The sequence below is a fragment of the Macrotis lagotis genome, chromosome 4 (genome assembly GCF_037893015.1).
Source record: "Macrotis lagotis isolate mMagLag1 chromosome 4, bilby.v1.9.chrom.fasta, whole genome shotgun sequence".
In the NCBI taxonomy this organism is placed as follows: domain Eukaryota; kingdom Metazoa; phylum Chordata; class Mammalia; order Peramelemorphia; family Peramelidae; genus Macrotis; species Macrotis lagotis.
This window is the reverse complement of record NC_133661.1, coordinates 12,891,607-12,908,289: the sequence shown is the minus strand read 5'-3', so window position 1 is coordinate 12,908,289 and position 16,683 is coordinate 12,891,607. Positions and strand designations below refer to the sequence as shown.

Below are 16,683 nucleotides of genomic sequence, written 5' to 3'. Positions count from 1 at the left end.
TTGAATATCAATTCCCCTTTAGCCAGTTTTGCTTTTTCTTTTCAAGGCCAGATGGCATTCTCCTTGGCAGGAAAAATACCATTAGAATTAAAGAGTTCTGCCTTTTCTTCATTCAAGTTACCATTCACTCTCCAAGAGCAGCCTAGCCTTCTCTTATCCCCCATATAGCTAAGAAATAGGGATAGGAACTATATATATATATATATATATATATATATATATATATGTGACTCCACTAATATCTGGGTGAGGGGAAAAAACCTTCTACCAATGAAAATTGGCACTTTATTTTCACCTTATAGTCTTAGAGACTAAGATGCAGAAAGAACAATTGCTGTGACACAGACATTTTTCGGCCGGGAAAGGGCTTTAACCCAGAACTTCCAGATTTCTCAACCAGTGATTTTCTAAAATTAAGAAAAAGAACTTTAAAGTTCACAAAATCATAAATCTCAAACTGAATGGAAACTTAGAGGCTTCTCATCTGACCCCCTCCTTTAGCTACTTCTTCAACTTGTGAGCGGATTCATAGGGTGGTGCTCCGGAGGGTGCTGGCTCTTCTTGGGTTCTAGGAGTTCTATTGTGGCTATTCCGATGTCTGTGGCTCAGAAGCCCCCACAGGTGTTCTCTCTATCAACATGTCACCAGTATAATTAATTAGCTTTTAGAAAAAAACATTTATAGGGTAGCTAGTGGCATAGTGGATGGAGCAAAGGCCTTGGAGTCAGGAGGACCTGCGTTCAAATATGTGACCTCAGACATTTAATAATTGCCTAGCTGTGTGACCTTGAACAAGTCACTCTTAACACAATTGCCTTAAATAAATAAATAAAAATTTTTAAAGAAATAAAAGACATTGACTAGGATGGTTACTAAGAAAAGTTAATAGAAAACGTTCTTTCCACAAGCCTGAGGACAGTGTCCTACAAATTAACAAGGGATGAATAAGCTCAAAGTTAGAAGCAATGGTCCTAAGGCACACTTGCGGAGTAACTCACAATTCCTGATTAAAGTGTCTTTGTCGAGTCTTCATGAATCTCCCCTTAGATCTAGCATCATCTCTTCTGGTCAAGCCACTCACTGGGCTCCTTCCTTGAGGTCATGACCCACACAACTCTCTTCTACAGGAGCCTTGCTCCTTTACACCAGCTTTTCCCACAGGTGACTCGATTTTCATGTCTGCTTTTTGTTGCTTCCTCCTAATTCTCTACTCCCAGTTGGATTCATCGTCCCCTTCTGTTCATGATTTGGGATTGCAGAAGAAAGGCAAAAGTCCCCTCCTCCAGCTGCTGCCCTTCTGCCTCCACAAAGCGATCCCCAGCCTGGACCCCTCGCCTGATGAACAAACGGCTGTTCCTAAATATAGACGTAAGAAACATCAGTAATTTTCTCAGATAATCACAAGCTATTTCCTAGGGGGTCTCAGTTGCCTTCACAAGCAAAGCAGATTTTTATTCACAACTTGTTATGGAATTGCAAGAAATTTCTTCCCACCTGCTCACACTTTGTGATTTTGCTCCAGGTGCTCCACAAGGAATCACCTGAACTGGGGAGGGGAATTCCCTCTCACTTCCAGATAAGGAGAAACTGAGCCACAGCATCCTTAAGTGTCTAAGCTCACCAGGCCAGCGTCTCCGGGCTTGGGACTGGACCACCTACCCTTCCCCTCTAGATTTAATCCTCTTTCCTTTGAAGCCAATACTGCTTATGTGGCACAGTTCCAAGACCCTGGCTCTGTTCTCCAAGACCCTGAGCTCAGACCCAGCTTTGAGGCTTACTCCCTGGGTGCCATTAGGCAAATCACTCACCCTTTCTGGCCTCAGTTTCCTCCTCTGTAAAAGAAAAGAGTTGGACTCATCTGAAGTATCACACACATGGCCCAAAGATTGCCCACTCTTGAGTGGGGCCCAGCCAGATGAAAATGTAATTGGGAAGTGTTTCATATCATAAATCAAACTACAGTAGAACATAGGGAATGTGAGTAGCTGCTTTTCTGATTCACCATGCGCAGGGAGGGAGCGCTAAGTGTGCTTACTGGTTCCCTGTTTCTGTCTGAGTGTGACTCGATAGTCCAAGTCCCTTTTAGTTCTAGACCCAGAAAAGCAGGGGTGGAGATAAGCATCCAATGACGATACTGTCCTGATAGAATTAGGCGGTCTTGCGAAATTCATTTGTGATTCCACCAAAGTGGTCTCATATGCTCAAGATCACACACGCGTGCACACACACCACTCACAAACTCACACATGGACTCATACATTCACATACATGTGCACACTCACCCCACACCCACATACACACATTCACACTCACACATTCAGACTTACATGAACACACACATGTCATACCCTTACATACATGCTCATATACACACACGTGATCATACATATCCCACACAGGCTCACTCACACATTCACATACGTGCACACTCATACACCACACTCACACACACATTCACATTCACACAAACATACTCACACACACATTCACACATACCCTCACACACAGACATGCTCACACACACACACACATACATGCATGCATACACAATCAAAAACCCCAAAGTCTTCATGAATAAGCTGTTTAATCACTTATTTACAGTCTTCAGTCACTCTCGTCAAGGTGCCAGAGGATCTGCCCTGAAGGGGCCAACTCTTCTGGATGGCGTTGGTAGCAAGTCAGAAAGGATATTGGATGATGGTGGCTTTTAGTCCGTGTTTCTCACAGCCACTAAAGCCATGGCTTTGCATGATTCCTGGACCCTAGCCCAAACACCTCCCCATGGGCATGTGAGTAGAACCTTGCTCTATTGGCATGAATGTCTGGTTGAAAGGGGCAGCTGGCAAGGGCCAATGTGGTGGCTCGTCCCATCTTCTACCAGGGATTGGGCAAAAAAATGGTTGTTTTTGCCAATTGTTGACTCCTCACTAGGGACCCACTACCCAGAAAGGGGCAGAGGCACCTTGGAAGGCAAGAAACTCAACCGGCTGAAGGAAATTCTGCTTCCTGTTGTGCCCAAAGTACTGGATCCTGTAGAGGCCAGGTGGGGTGGTGCCATCAATGTGCCACTCGATCGTCACATTGCTCCGGCCAAGGGATCCTTTGTGCCAGTAAAACCTGATGGGAAAAAGAAAAGCAAACAATTTTATTTTATCTTATTTTAATGAAATGAGGCGTTTTTAGCAAGTCTAAAAGAAGGAATGATGTCCAAGAGAAACGCCTCCTCGCCTGGAGGGACCAAAAAGGACCTTAGAGTCCTGGTGAGTTAACCAAGAAAACTAGAATTTAAATAACTTGCTTAGAATCAGTCACAAAAGGTGAAGGATGGGGGGGAAGAGCAGAGCCTACTGTGCATCAGAGACTCCGCTGAGAGTTTTACAAACATTATCTCAAAGGATCCTCATAATAGCCCTAAAGAGGTAGGCGCTGTGATTATCCTCGTTTGTACTGCCGAGGAAACTGAGGCAAGCGGAGGTTAAATGACTTGCCCGAGGTCATGAAGTTAGGGCATGCCTGGGCAGAATTTGAACTCAGGTCTTCCACCACTTAGCTGCCTCAGCCACAGTAGGAACGACCCCCAGGTTTCCCAACTCCAAGACCCACCCTCTGTAAATCTGTTGAGCTATGTCTCACACAACCTGGCCCCGTCCATACTTAATCTGTCTATATTCAGGTTTCACCTGAAGCTTTCAGAGAACAGGACTATGCCTCGTCCTTTCAGGGGTGACCCGCGGGGAGCATAGTAGGTCTGCAGTCAAGATCTGGTGGATAATAGAGGAACAATCCATGATCTCCATTGTCATTTGTAATTCTCATTTTCCCATTTCCCATCCACAAGAGCTCTGTCCTCCGGGCAATAGGGAGTTCCAGGGTCACCCCTGGCTCTTAGGAAGATGAACTAGGCAGCTGCGTGGAGGCTGGATCTCAGAAGACAAAGACCGCTCTTTAAAGAAGTGAACTCCCTAGCCTCAAAGGGGTTCTGGGTTTTGTAGAAAGCAACAAACGTAAACATCCCAAAGCTTCAAGGTGGCTAGATGATGGGAAGACCTGAGTTCAAATCCTGCCTCAGATACTTGCTGCCCCTAGAGTCCTGGGTAAATCACATCATCTTAGATTCCTCATAGAATGGAGATGATGGTAGCATTTCCTCCCAGGGTTATTGGGAGGATAAAATGAAGTTAATGTATTTTGTTACAGAAATGCCACTTATAATGATAATAATAAAAGTAATAATAATAATTATTATTATTCCTTCTACCAACCTAGACCCTAACCCGCCATGACTTAGTAAAATCATAGACTTAGCATTAGAAGGGATAGTCTAGTCCAGCCCTGAGCAAATCACTCACCCCTTCTGAGCCTCAGTTTCCTCAACTGTTAAAAGGGGAATGAGTTGCGAGTTTACACAGTGACCTCTAAGCTCTTTTATAGCTCTAAATTTCAGATTTTATGAACTCCATCATTTTACATTCACAGGAAACTGAGACCCATGGAGATAAAATGACTTATCCAAGGCCACACAAGTAGTGGGTGGCAAAACCAGGATTTGAATCTAAATCCCTTGGTCTTTAGGAGTTATGTACAATGATGTCCATGGGAAGAATATCAGTATCACCAAGTTTGATCCCAAAGAAGAGATATAAAACTAAACTTTCTTTCCTACTTTGTAGAATCAGGGGACTGTGGGTGTAGAACACGGCTTATGATGGCAGACAATGTTTTGCTGGGGGAGGGGGCCCTTGGTTTTTATTCTTTATTAAAGGGAATTGTTCCTAGGGGAAAGAGGGAGGAGGAGAGAGGGATCCATTGGAAATATGGCAACAAGAGATGTCAACAAAAATTATTTTTAAATAGTTGCTATGTAAAATGATGTAAATGAAAAGAACCAAAAAAATTGGAATGCTGTAAAATTATAATGACCAAGCTTGACCTCAAAGAAGAGAGAGGAGGATTTGCTCCCTCCTCCCTTTTTTGCAGAGGTGGAAGAATAAGGAAATAGAACAGGGATTCTAATAATGGACTTAGTTCACAAGTTGCTTCATTTTGCAGAATTGTTAGGTGTCTCTTTTATTCTCTTATTTTATTCTTTGCTATAAAGGTTTGGGGGCATGGGAAAAGATGTAAAACAAAATTGATGTAATAACTAAATTTGTTTATGAGCATTCTGTGGATAATTTGCTTTGGGCCCCCAATTTACCACCGTCTGGCCCCATGCCTAGCAGCTATCTTGGCTCTGCATTTTTAGACTGGCAGACACAGGCTCCATCACCAGAGTCAAACTCAATGCCTTTCCTGCCAGGTGAAAGCTGTCAGAGCTTGTGCTCTCTACTGGAATAGCCTTCAAGAAACTAGGGTCATCAAAGACTATTACTTTTAATTTTAAAAAATCTGTTATCTTATTATGTAATTTTGCTCTCTCTTATGCTTTATTTTTTTCCCCTTAGGAATTTAATTTCTCTCTCATCACATTCAACTTAGATCAATGTATATCAATATAAAGACTAACAGACTGCCTTCTGGGGGGATTAGGGGGAGGGAAGCAAGATTAGGGGGAAATTGTAAAATTCAAAATAAATAATTTTTTTAAAAAAAGAAACTGAGGGGCAGCTAGGTGGCGTAGTGGATAAAGCGCTGACCCTGGAGTCAGAAGTACCTGGGTTCAAATCCGACCTCAGATACTTAATAATGACCTGGCTGTGTGGCCTTGGGCAATCCACTTAACCCCATTTGCCTTGCAAAAACCTAAAAAAAAAAACCTAGGGTCATGAAGTGGCTAGGTGGTGCAGTGGGTAGGGCTGAGTTCAAATGTGAAAGCTGAGTTCAAATCTGACCTCAGACATTTAATAATTAGCTAACTAAATGACCTTGGGCAAGTCACTTAAGCCTATTGCCTTGCCAAAAAAAGAAAAGAAAAGAAAAGAAAAAGAAAAAAATAGGGTCACTCTTGGACAAAGATGAGACAAAGTAAAGAAAATCAATGAGTTCATAAGATAGTTGATAAACCCAACGCCATCTAATGCCATCTATCCAGCACCCCCACATTTCTCTTGCCTATCCAAGCTTCAGGAACTAACTCTTCCAGGTTTAGGAGATGGACGGAGTGACTCACCTGGTATCCCATGAGGCATCATTATGCACTGTCCGCCACGTTGCTGAAGTGTTCTCATATTTCTCAACCGTCAGGAAGGTGTGAACTGTCTAGAATAAAAATAAGTTAATCAGTTGGACACTGCAAACACCCAGAGAACCACCAACTTGGGACGTGGGGGTTATGGGTAGGAAATACAGACGCCAATAAGAGGAGACCATAGAAGCAGGCAAGAAGGAGGGTAGCGTCGTCCTTGGTGGATGCCAAATGTACCAAGTCACAATTGTGAAGGTGAGGCCAGAGCAAACTATATTTGGGGCAAATGAGGAACCAGATTCAGCAGAAGAGAGGAAGCAGTGACCTTCCCCTTCTCATTTCCCCTTTCTCCAAAGAAAGGCCAACTTTTGTTAGGTGGTTTATTCACATTCGTCTCAAGTTTAGCCATCAAATGGGATAGCTTTGAATGAACGGAAACTTTAGACTATATGTTAAATGCCATTTAATGAATATAAATTGAGGGAAAGTGAGAGGATTCCTTTTTTTCTAGACATAAAATAGTTGACTCAGACCGAACCTGGGGGCCAGACAGCTCATTTAAAACTGTTGGACAACGTAGGAGACTAATGTTGAGCCATTCCAAATCAGACAATGAATTCCTATTGTCCTTAGAGGTTTCTCAAAGCCCACAGACCCCTGGGAGTGAAGGGGGATGAATTACTTGGAAAGAAAAGTGCCTGAAGAACAGAAAAGAAGGGAAGGAAAATCCAGGAGCCCAGCCCATCATTAGCAGCTCAGCCTGCTGGCTCCCCAGCACCATCTGCTGCTCACATTTGCTATATTTTGGACCTTTTCAAATAAAATGCTAGTTCCTTAAAGAGATCAATTAAGCATTTATATCTCCAGGGCCTCATCCAAAGCTTAGTATACAGTAAGGAGTTAATAAATGCTTATGCAATTGAATTAAATTGAATGTACCCAGGACTTGAATGGGTTTAGGAGGAACTGGGGAACCTTGCTTTTTACTAACTTGGATGAGTTCAAGGGCATGGGGCAAGGAGGTGGTTCAGGGGGTAGATCACTGGACTTAAAAGTTGAGTAGACCTGAGTTTGAATTCTACCGCAAACACTTCCTAGTTGGCAACCCTGGGAAGGAATTCTCTTGTTCAAAGCAAAAGGGAGATGATCCTAATTGCACCTGAGCTCCCAGGGTGATGGTGGGGACCAAATGATTTAACATATAAAAAGCGCTTTATAAACCTTACGGCTCCATACAAATATCAGTTATTATTATTTACCATCATCATCATAATTATTATCATTATTCCTGTTAGTGAGGCAGAGGCTTAGCTAGCTAGGAGCCTTGTTAGGCTATCAGGTTCGGGAACCCAAGAGGCCTCTCTTTTCATCCCTGCCTGCTTTTCCAAAGATATAATTAGTTCCATAAATGCAAATGGCCATGCAAATCATTTACCTGGAGGAATTCATGAAGGACAAGAATCTGCTTCCTGGCTAGCCTTTCAGGTGCTGCTGTTTCCCCAAGGCCATGACAGAGAACATCTTTCTCTGGTTGCCTGGTTCCCATGGATATCAAATAGGCTGATTAATCATATCCTTTCCAAAGAGCCCTTTGATATCCTCTTATATAAAAATGCAAATTGTATCAGGCATCGTTAGGCATGGCCCTTGTTTGCTTTTTCAAAAAATGAATTTCCAAAAGGTCAAAATTATCCAGGGGGCCAGATTTAGACCAACCATTTCTCTACAAGAATGGCATTTTGTGACTGGTCAGAGATGGGAGTTTGGGGTTATGGGGAATGTTGTTGAGCAAGAATGTCCACCAGCAAAAAGACAGAATGCCAGATGACCAAGGAGCTTGTCTACACTGGTTGTCTAGCAGAGATGACCTTTTCAGAGCAGTGAGATCTAGGGATCACAGATTAAATCAAGGTCACATCGAGTAGAATGGGCAGCTAGGTGGTGCAGTGGATAGAGCACTGGTCTTGGAGTCAGGAGGGCAGGAGTTTGAATCTGGCCTCAGACACTTGACTTTCACTAGCTGTGTGACTTTGGACAAGTCCCTTAACCCTGACTGCCTTACATCCAGGGTCATCTCCCGTCGTCCTGATTCCTCTCTGGCCACTGGACCCAGAAGGCTCCGGAGGAGAAAGTGAGGCTGGGGACTTAGCATAGGCCCCCCACTCACTCACATCCAATTCACATGTTTATCATGGCATCACTTCCCTGATGTTGTGGTCTTCTTTGAAATGAAGGACAAACATGATGACATAGACTACAGGACAGTAGTGAGGCTACAGAAAGTACCACCTTTGAATAAAGTGTAGAGGTATTTAGACTGATGATGTCATGGGCATAGGGAACTTCCTGTATGGAAAGTCTCAACACTAATGACTATTGACAAGTCATGGGTCTCTTAGAGTCTTAGAGAATTACTGAGAGCGTGGGATGGCTGTCCTTCCTTCTTAAAGAAGACCTTGCCATCAGGAAGGTGATACCATGACATGTAAGTAAATTGGATTTGAGTGATGGGGGGCTGTGCTAAGTCACCAGTCTCACTTTCCCCTCTGGAGCCATCTGGGTCGAGAGGTCAGATATGGATCAGGATGAATGGAGATGACCCTGGACCCAGTGGGGACCTTGACCTTTTAAAGGTCTTCACCAGGTCACAGTTTGACTGAGACAATGCCCATCCAGTGACTAAGGTTGGAGAGGTCCGATGACTGCTTGCCCAAAGTCATACAGCTTGTAATTATCCGAGGTAGGGTCTAAATCCGGGTCTTCCTGACTCCAAGATCAGCTCTTTATCCAGAAGCCACTCTGAATAACTTTTAGAAACAGAAACCAATTATAGATCTTTATTTAAAGGGCCAGCAGGATAGCACGGTAGAGTGAGGGCTGACCTTGGAATAAGGAAGGGTGAGTTGGACCTCACCTAGCTGTGTAACCTGACCGTGTGACCTTGGACAAGTCACTACATTCTCATGCCCCAAATAGAACTCTGAGACTCTGAGTAACTGGGGAGCTGCCAATTTCCAGTGAATGATAAAGAGAGTTTCCACAATGGAAATTCCCTAATGCCATAAAGGTCTAGATATATGTAGGTGTGTGTGTGTGTGTGTGTGTGTGTGTGTGTGTGTATACACATATGTGGAAGGCAGCTTGGCCTAGGAGATAGGGAGCAGACCTTTGAGTCAGCAAGATTTGGGTTCTGACATGTTAACTGTGTGACCTTGGGCAAGTCCATTAACTGTTGAGGTCTCTCATATTCTCAGTTGTGGAGCAAGTGCCAATCTCCATGGAGACATGGAGTCTGCTTCGCTGGAGTTCTCTAGACCAGTGAAATCCCAGGGGCATGTGGGGGATGCATGAGAGTAGAAGCCCCTCGTGGACAGGGACTGTCTTTTATATCCCCACAGCTCTTAGAACAGAGACTGGAACACAGTAGGCCCATAACCGGTGCTTATTGATTGAGATTGTGTATCCATGTGTGCATGTGCACTCTACATGTTTATATCTCTGCCCTTCATAAACATTGGCTTTGGTAGACCAGTGGTTTCATGGAGGTGGGAAACTGTGGAAGCATGTGTATTTGCAGAGCTCTGTATGTGACTGTGGACAGGAGGGGAGAGGGAGGGAGAGAAGAGAAGGAAAGGGGAGAAGGAGAGATGGAGAGAGAGGAAGAGGAGAGAGGGAGAGGGTAAGGGAAGAGTGAAGAGGAGAGAAAGGAAAGAGACAGAGATGGAGGCAGAGAGAAGGGAGAAGAGGGAGAAAGGAGAAGAGGAGAGAAAGGAGAGAGGGAGGAAAGGAAGGAGGGAGAGAGAAAAAAGAGAGACAGAGAGAAAGAGGGAGAGGAAAGAGGGAAAGGGAGAGAAGGAGAGAAAGAAAGAAGAAGAGAAAAGAGAAGATGATAAAAGAAAGGAGGAGAGAGATGGGAGAGAAAGAGAGACAGAGAGAAAGAGGGAGAGGAAAGAGGGAAAGGGAGAGGAGAGAAAGAAAGAGGAAGAGAAAGAGAGGATGATAAAAGAAAGGAGGAGAGAGATGGGAGAGAAAGAGAGCCAGAGAGACAGAGACAGACAGACAGAGAGACAGACAGAGCACATCTTACTACCAGGGAGAGTTTGTCCATGTAGACAAAGTAGACAGTTGCCTACCTGCTAGGATTTCAGAGGTACTGAAACCTCACCTGCATATTCCCTCACCCAAAAACGCTTCCCCTCCCGGCCGCCATTTTGACTGAACTTTCCAGCATGACCTTGGCTGCTTCTGCAGCTAAACTAAGTCAAGTTTTTGAAGGAGATCACCATGGTGTTCACTTTTAGGAGTTTTTTTCCCCTCCTGAGCTTCCCACTGTCATGATGAAGGGCAGTCCCAAGAGGAACAGACTTGGAAGCCCAGACTGATGGCTACCGACCTAGGGGACTGTGAGTTGCCAGGAGACCTTGCCTGGGCACCGGATGCCCCTGGGTGTGGAAGGAGCTGTGAGGCCCCCCAAAAAACAGTGCAGGAGTCCTAATGCCAGTTTGTCTTCAGACCATCTCAATGTAGAATTACAATGATTCTCACCAGGTTTTCGGCTGAATTCTTTGGGTTAGCACCAACAAACATGACCTCAGCAACTTCACCCTGAAGAAAATGGAAGTTTTTTAGTGAGATATGATGAAGACATGAAAAAAAAACAGCCTCTATACAGCATATTAAGGTTTTCAAAGGACTATGCATATATCTCATTGAGCCTTATATAACAACTCTGGGAGATGGAAGCAATCATGATCCCCATCTTACAGATGAGGAAATTGAGGCAGACATAGGTAAAGTGACTTCTCCAAGGTCACACAGATGTAAACATCTGGAACTGGATTTGAACTCCTCCCTTCCTAATTCTATCCTCTGCACAGTCTATATTGCATCCATAGTTTGTGAAGCTGCTACTGCCCCCCACCCCTCATTGAGTCATTTAGCTTGTATTAGAAGAGAGCAATGACAGGAATAGAAAGTCAGCCTCAGAGCCAGAAAGTCCTGCCTTTGGCCCATATGTCTGACCCCTCAGGGCCCTGAGTACTAGGCCAAGGCTCCTAACCACAGAGAAACTATAACCTGCATTAATAAGGGGGGTTTCCTCACTTCACAGCAATCCTGGTTCCATTCCCTGTCCCTTCACCATGGATGTTCTCACGTTTACATGCTACAAGTTCCTTAAACACCAGAACTCTTTCATTTTCATTTTTCACACAGCGCTGGCAGTCCACAAACATTGGATACAAGCTTGTTGATTGATTTGTATAAAAATGGAAAGAGCATTGACTCAGAGTCAACAAACCCACGATCAAATCCTAACAATGACCCTCCCTACTTACATGACCTTGGACAAGTCAACTACCTCCCTACAGCTGTTCAGGTCCCATCCAGTTAGTTCTGGGCTGATTTAATTTTACTTTCCAAGGTGCCCATTGGCTAAACAGACTTTAAGAGGGTCATAGATAACTAAAAATAATGAGCAAAAGATGCCAAGAACCAACTCTGGTCATGTGTCCAGTAAACTGTTTCTGCCACATCAACACCTTTAGCCCTAACCCAAAGGTAAATGGGGCCACCTGGGGCAGGGAAGTCTGGACGGTCATTGGGTGTGTTGTAGAGGATGGCCTTGCTCATCATAGAGCGGACTAGTGGGCCATTGGGGTCATTTCCAATTCTGAAATTCTACAGTTTGGAGAATGAATGCTCTCTGTCGGTCCTTTCCATTCATAGCAGTTATTATAAAAATTGCCAGGTCTCCAGGGAGGATATACACAAGCTCATATCTCCTCCAAAAACAGGAGTTCACCTTCAACATTGCAGCTAACACCGATAAAAAGAAATAAGGAGGATGCTCAGCCTGAGGATGCTCATTAAAATTAGTACCAGAGTGCTGAGCATCCAAGGCCAAGGATAGGCTACAGTGTCTTGGAAGGGAATGTTTCCATTGGTTCTGAATCCACTTAGCACTTCTTGGCCATGGCCTTTGGTTCCATTAGAACCTTCTCCATCCATGTTATCATTTGCTTTGCTACTGATAATATGGATGTGTTTTAATTGGCCACACTCCCAAGTGGGTAGGTATAATTCAACCCCAAATCCAAGGCCAAGAATAGGGAATACTCAGGGAATAGACATCCACAGAGATGAAGAACCAGATGACTCCAAGAGTCAGCCACTGGCAACAGTCAATGCAAAAGTGGAGATAGGAAAGGGAACATCATGACGTTTCCAATTATTCGCCTTTTCCAAATGCAAACAATACTGGGTCTGAAATCAAGAGTCCTGGGTTTGAAATTCCAATTCAGTCAGTCACTAGTACAGGGTCTGAAAAAAGGCAGATGTCCAACACATGCAAGCTGATTAACTGTTTCCTTCCTATATGACCTGAAGGCAGGTCCCTGGCCCTCTAGCAGACTGTAAAATGAGAAGGTTGGACGAAGTGCTCCCTAAATACCTTCCAACTCAGAGTCATCAGCCTATGAATATAGCCATTCATCAGTTCCAAGCCAAGAAGCCAGCTGTAGCCCTTGTAACTGGAGGGCTGTGGAGACAGATGGAGGTGCTTTTGTAGCAAAGATTCCCTTTTTTCATTCCTGAATGAAATTACTGCCCTAATGTCCACTTACTAAATATTTGACACACAAAAGTGATTCATTAGTCATCATTGGAAGAGTCCTTTGAAAAGAAGAAAATGTATTTGGTTTTAAATTAGCAAAAAGGTTCTCTGAGTGTGATGGTTACCTGGCTCACAGACTTTTTGAAACTCAAATGAGATAATGTACAATGGCCAAGCTGGAAGGCTCTCTTGAGAGGCCAGTGAGATCAACAGGCAACTCCCCTTCAGAATCTGGAGTCATGTGTCAACCCCCCTGTACTCCAGGTAAGAGGGAACCCATCCCCAACCCCAGTCCAACAGCATCTCATTCCTTCTACATTGGCAGATCTCCATCTTGGGTTTTTCCTCACAGTGCCTCTCCATCTAAATCTTGGCAAAATCCACCAGTTCTGGGACTGAGCAGAAGCAGCAAGATTTCATTAACTGAAGCCTTCTTCATTTCCTTACTCTCACTCATCTTTTTTTTATTCAATCTCATCATTTCTATCAATGTTCCCTATCTGCATTGACTTGATGGCAAGGTTAGTTAAGGCCTCCATCTCCTCTCACCTGGGCTATTCAGGAGCCTCCTGGTGTGTCACTTTGACTCATCTCTCCCTTCCAACCCATCCTGCAGTCAATGGCTGCTGCCAAAGTGCCTTTCCTACGGGTTATGTCACCCTTCTCCTCAATACCTTCCCATGGCTCCTTCTCCAGGATCAAATATGAACCCTCTGTTTGGTACAGAAAGACCTTCCAGTCTCTGCAGTCTTCTTATTCTCATCCTCCTGCTCACACTCTACTTCCCAGCCATCCTCCTCATTGCACTGCACACAAGATGTGCTGTATCTGCCCTCTCCAAACCTTTGCTCTTCATGCCTGAATGTCCTCCCTCCTCATCTCCACCTCTTAGAAAACTTCCTTCCTTTTCAAGATTCATCCCTAACACCACCTTCTTGAAGATGTCTTTTTTTGGTGCCCCACCTCCCTTCAGCTACTTGAACTGCCTGTCCCAAAACTACTCTGGATTCATTTGTAGGTACTGGTGGTGCCTAATGAATGAGAACACTCTATTTCCCCAATAAGAATGTAGGTCCACTGAGGGTACAGATTGCATCTATTTGTGTGTCTTCAGCCCCTGTAGCACAGTGCCAATATGCAGAAGAATGCTTGTCAATTCTTCCTTAATTAGTGTGGGATTTCATCAGAGAGAGATAGTCCCTCTACTAATGCAGGTGGCAGCCCCTCTATGGTTTGGTTATCTTTAAGAGTGCCTATGAAAAAGCAATTAGAGGAAAAGCTAGAGCAATGGCCCCAAAATCAGGACGACCTGGTTTCAAGTCCCACCTCAGAAACGTCCCAGCTGTGTGACCTGAGCAAATCACTTCACTTATCTTGATGCCCCTGCATGATAACCTAAAAATCTGCCTTGATAGAGAGAGCTTCCTCATCAGAATTCCCCATGCCAATTAAAATCACAAGTCTAAACAAACCCAGTCTTGCCAAATGAAACCTATGTTGGTGGTGGCCAACGTGGTGATAAGTGTCACTTAACTGCTGTCTGCCTCAGTTTCCTCCTTTGTAAATGAGGACAATAACAATGGAATCCTTGCCCCCACCAGGGCTGTTGTGACGACCAAATGAGGTATTTGGGAAATATTCTGCCCCGCTTTAAATGCCATCCATAGGTGAGCTATTATTATTAAGCTTGTTCCTTACAATTCTCAACGTATTTTTAAGTCACTATCATATATCTTTTACTTGAGGCTGATGATAGCCTTATGTCATCATGACCCTGTCCCCATTTTACCATAATTACTCCCTCCCCATTCGATGGATAGGAAACAACTATAAAGAGATGATGTGATTTACCCAGGATCCCACAGAAGCCTTGTGAAGTTGCTACTGCAGACCTTATGACCTCCATTTTGCCCATGGGGAAACTGAGTTAGGCAGCAAGACCTTCTTAAACACCTGTGCTAACTGATGGGGCTATAAAGAAAGGCAAAAATATCACCTGTCCTCAAAGAGCTGGCAGTCTAAAAGGGAAGCCAATATGAAAATAAAAAATAAATAATAGATCTAGATATGTATGTCTGTATGAGTATCTGCAGCTTGTTTTATGTAGCCTATATTTCATTTTATAGAGACATCTATATTTATGTATCTATGATAAGGTACAGGTGATCTTTGTCTATTTATATATGTGTGTGTGTGTGTGTAGAGATTATCTTTACCTTGCTATGGATTAGATATAGACCTATATATGATACATAAATAGCCCTTATTTACAAGGTATGTGTTTTATATTTACAAATAAATATTCATACACAGAAAACATGCACACATATAAAGTTGAGGATAGGGATCTCTAAGGGGAAATCACTATCAGGAAAGGCAACCAACAGAAAGTGGGATTTGAGCTGAGACACAAGGAAGCTTCAGGGCAGAGATGAGGCAGAGGAGGGGAGGTAGTAGAGAAGTGTAGGAGAGATCTGAAGCACCTTACTCTTGGTCTCACAATTAATAAATGATGAAAGCCATATTTAATTCCCTTCTCATTCCAAGAGCAACTTTCTCACCACCGGCGCCTTTCAAAACCCGAAGATTTTAAAGAAACAGTTGGAAGATTTCAAAAAGATGGTCTCCCATCTTTCCAGATTGCTTCTTGAGAGAAGACTTGACTGCCAAATGGTCAGTACCAAGAGCTTTGCCATTGGAGAAAGGGAAAATGAAACCCCAGACTTGAACAAGAGCTCAGAAACGAGTCAAGAGGCGAATGTGTCTGGAAGGTTCTTACCACTTGGTACTCTGACTTGGCTGGCTGTAGCACGTCCCCAAACTTCATGCTTCCTGGGGTTTTATCAACTTGGTTGGGTGTTAAGGGCAGCATCAGAGAGCTGAAGAAGGGTGGCTCTGGTCCCCGACTTAAATTTGCAACCGTGTCCTAGAGTAGAACAGAAAGAATTTGTTTAGTTTGGAAATCCAATGAATAGTCACTGAGAGGCCCCCAATTTGTAGGAAGCCCACCCATTTGTATATTTTGCAATTAAAAGGATTTCAAAAATTTGAGCTGAAGGTCTGTTCTTTTTGGTGTATGTCTTCTCCAAATGACCACAGATATACATAATACCACAAAGATGGTGGCCAGCATGATACCCCAAATGACTAAGAGTATGCTGAAGTTCATCCACTATCTTTATTAGAAGAAATTGTGGTTCAGTAACACCCTTGAGATTGTTTAGAGATAGGGCCATTTATCCCTGTATTTTAAGGAATCTGTTGTTTTAGGGGGTTTTATAAAGTCTGTCTGCCTTTGATCGGCTCCTTATTGGAGACAGCTGCTGCTCTAAGTGTATGACTTCAAGGGTACCTGTCTCTTGTAGACCCCCCCCCTTTCTCCTTCAACTTTCTATGATTCTGCTCTTATAATTTAGGGTTTCCTGATTCCTTAAAATCCCATCTAACCCCCGTGTTCACCACGCAGATTTCCATGTTGAATCTGCATTTCCATGAAGACTGGCTAATTCAGGTCTCCTGAGCAGTTACAATTCTCAATATAAATGAATTCATTGGTAGTCATGGTTAATAACTCTTGTGATTTTGATTACCATGACTCAGTTTCCCAAGATCCAATCAATTCTGGGTTCATTAGTCAAAAATCTAATTCCTTAAACTATAGAGTCAAGGACCAGAGATGATATTGTCAAGGTATTGTCTGTCACCTTGAGCAACCATACTACTTCTCCTTCATCTTATATTTAACTACAATACTGTGGAAAGTCAAGACATTTTATTATCAGGATGAGTCTCACTCTGCAAAACATCCCTAAATTCCTATAAAGTTAGTTCCCAAACAAATTTACTCATATCAAATCATATTTTCTTTTTCACTCTTAATATTGTAGTATAGTTTAAATTTTAATAAAGATAATATTTAAGAATATATTTAATCTAATATATATAA

The 16,683-nt window shown here is 43.3% G+C and overlaps 1 protein-coding gene across 2 annotated transcripts in view; it reads right to left on the bottom strand.

Moving 5' to 3' along the window:
• Window positions 1–2,565: 2,565 nt before the first annotated feature.
• The window catches only part of ASAH2 (N-acylsphingosine amidohydrolase 2), a 79,451-nt gene continuing 65,333 nt past the window's right edge, over window positions 2,566–16,683 (bottom strand). For both annotated transcript variants that reach the window (XM_074236303.1, XM_074236302.1), the window contains 4 exons: window positions 15,517–15,663; window positions 10,670–10,729; window positions 6,110–6,198; window positions 2,566–3,117 (listed from right to left, as the gene is read on the bottom strand). In XM_074236303.1, the coding sequence (XP_074092404.1) occupies window positions 2,928–3,117; window positions 6,110–6,198; window positions 10,670–10,729; window positions 15,517–15,663 (486 nt within the window). In that variant the 3' untranslated portion in view covers window positions 2,566–2,927. The remainder of the gene's footprint in view (window positions 3,118–6,109; window positions 6,199–10,669; window positions 10,730–15,516; window positions 15,664–16,683) is intronic.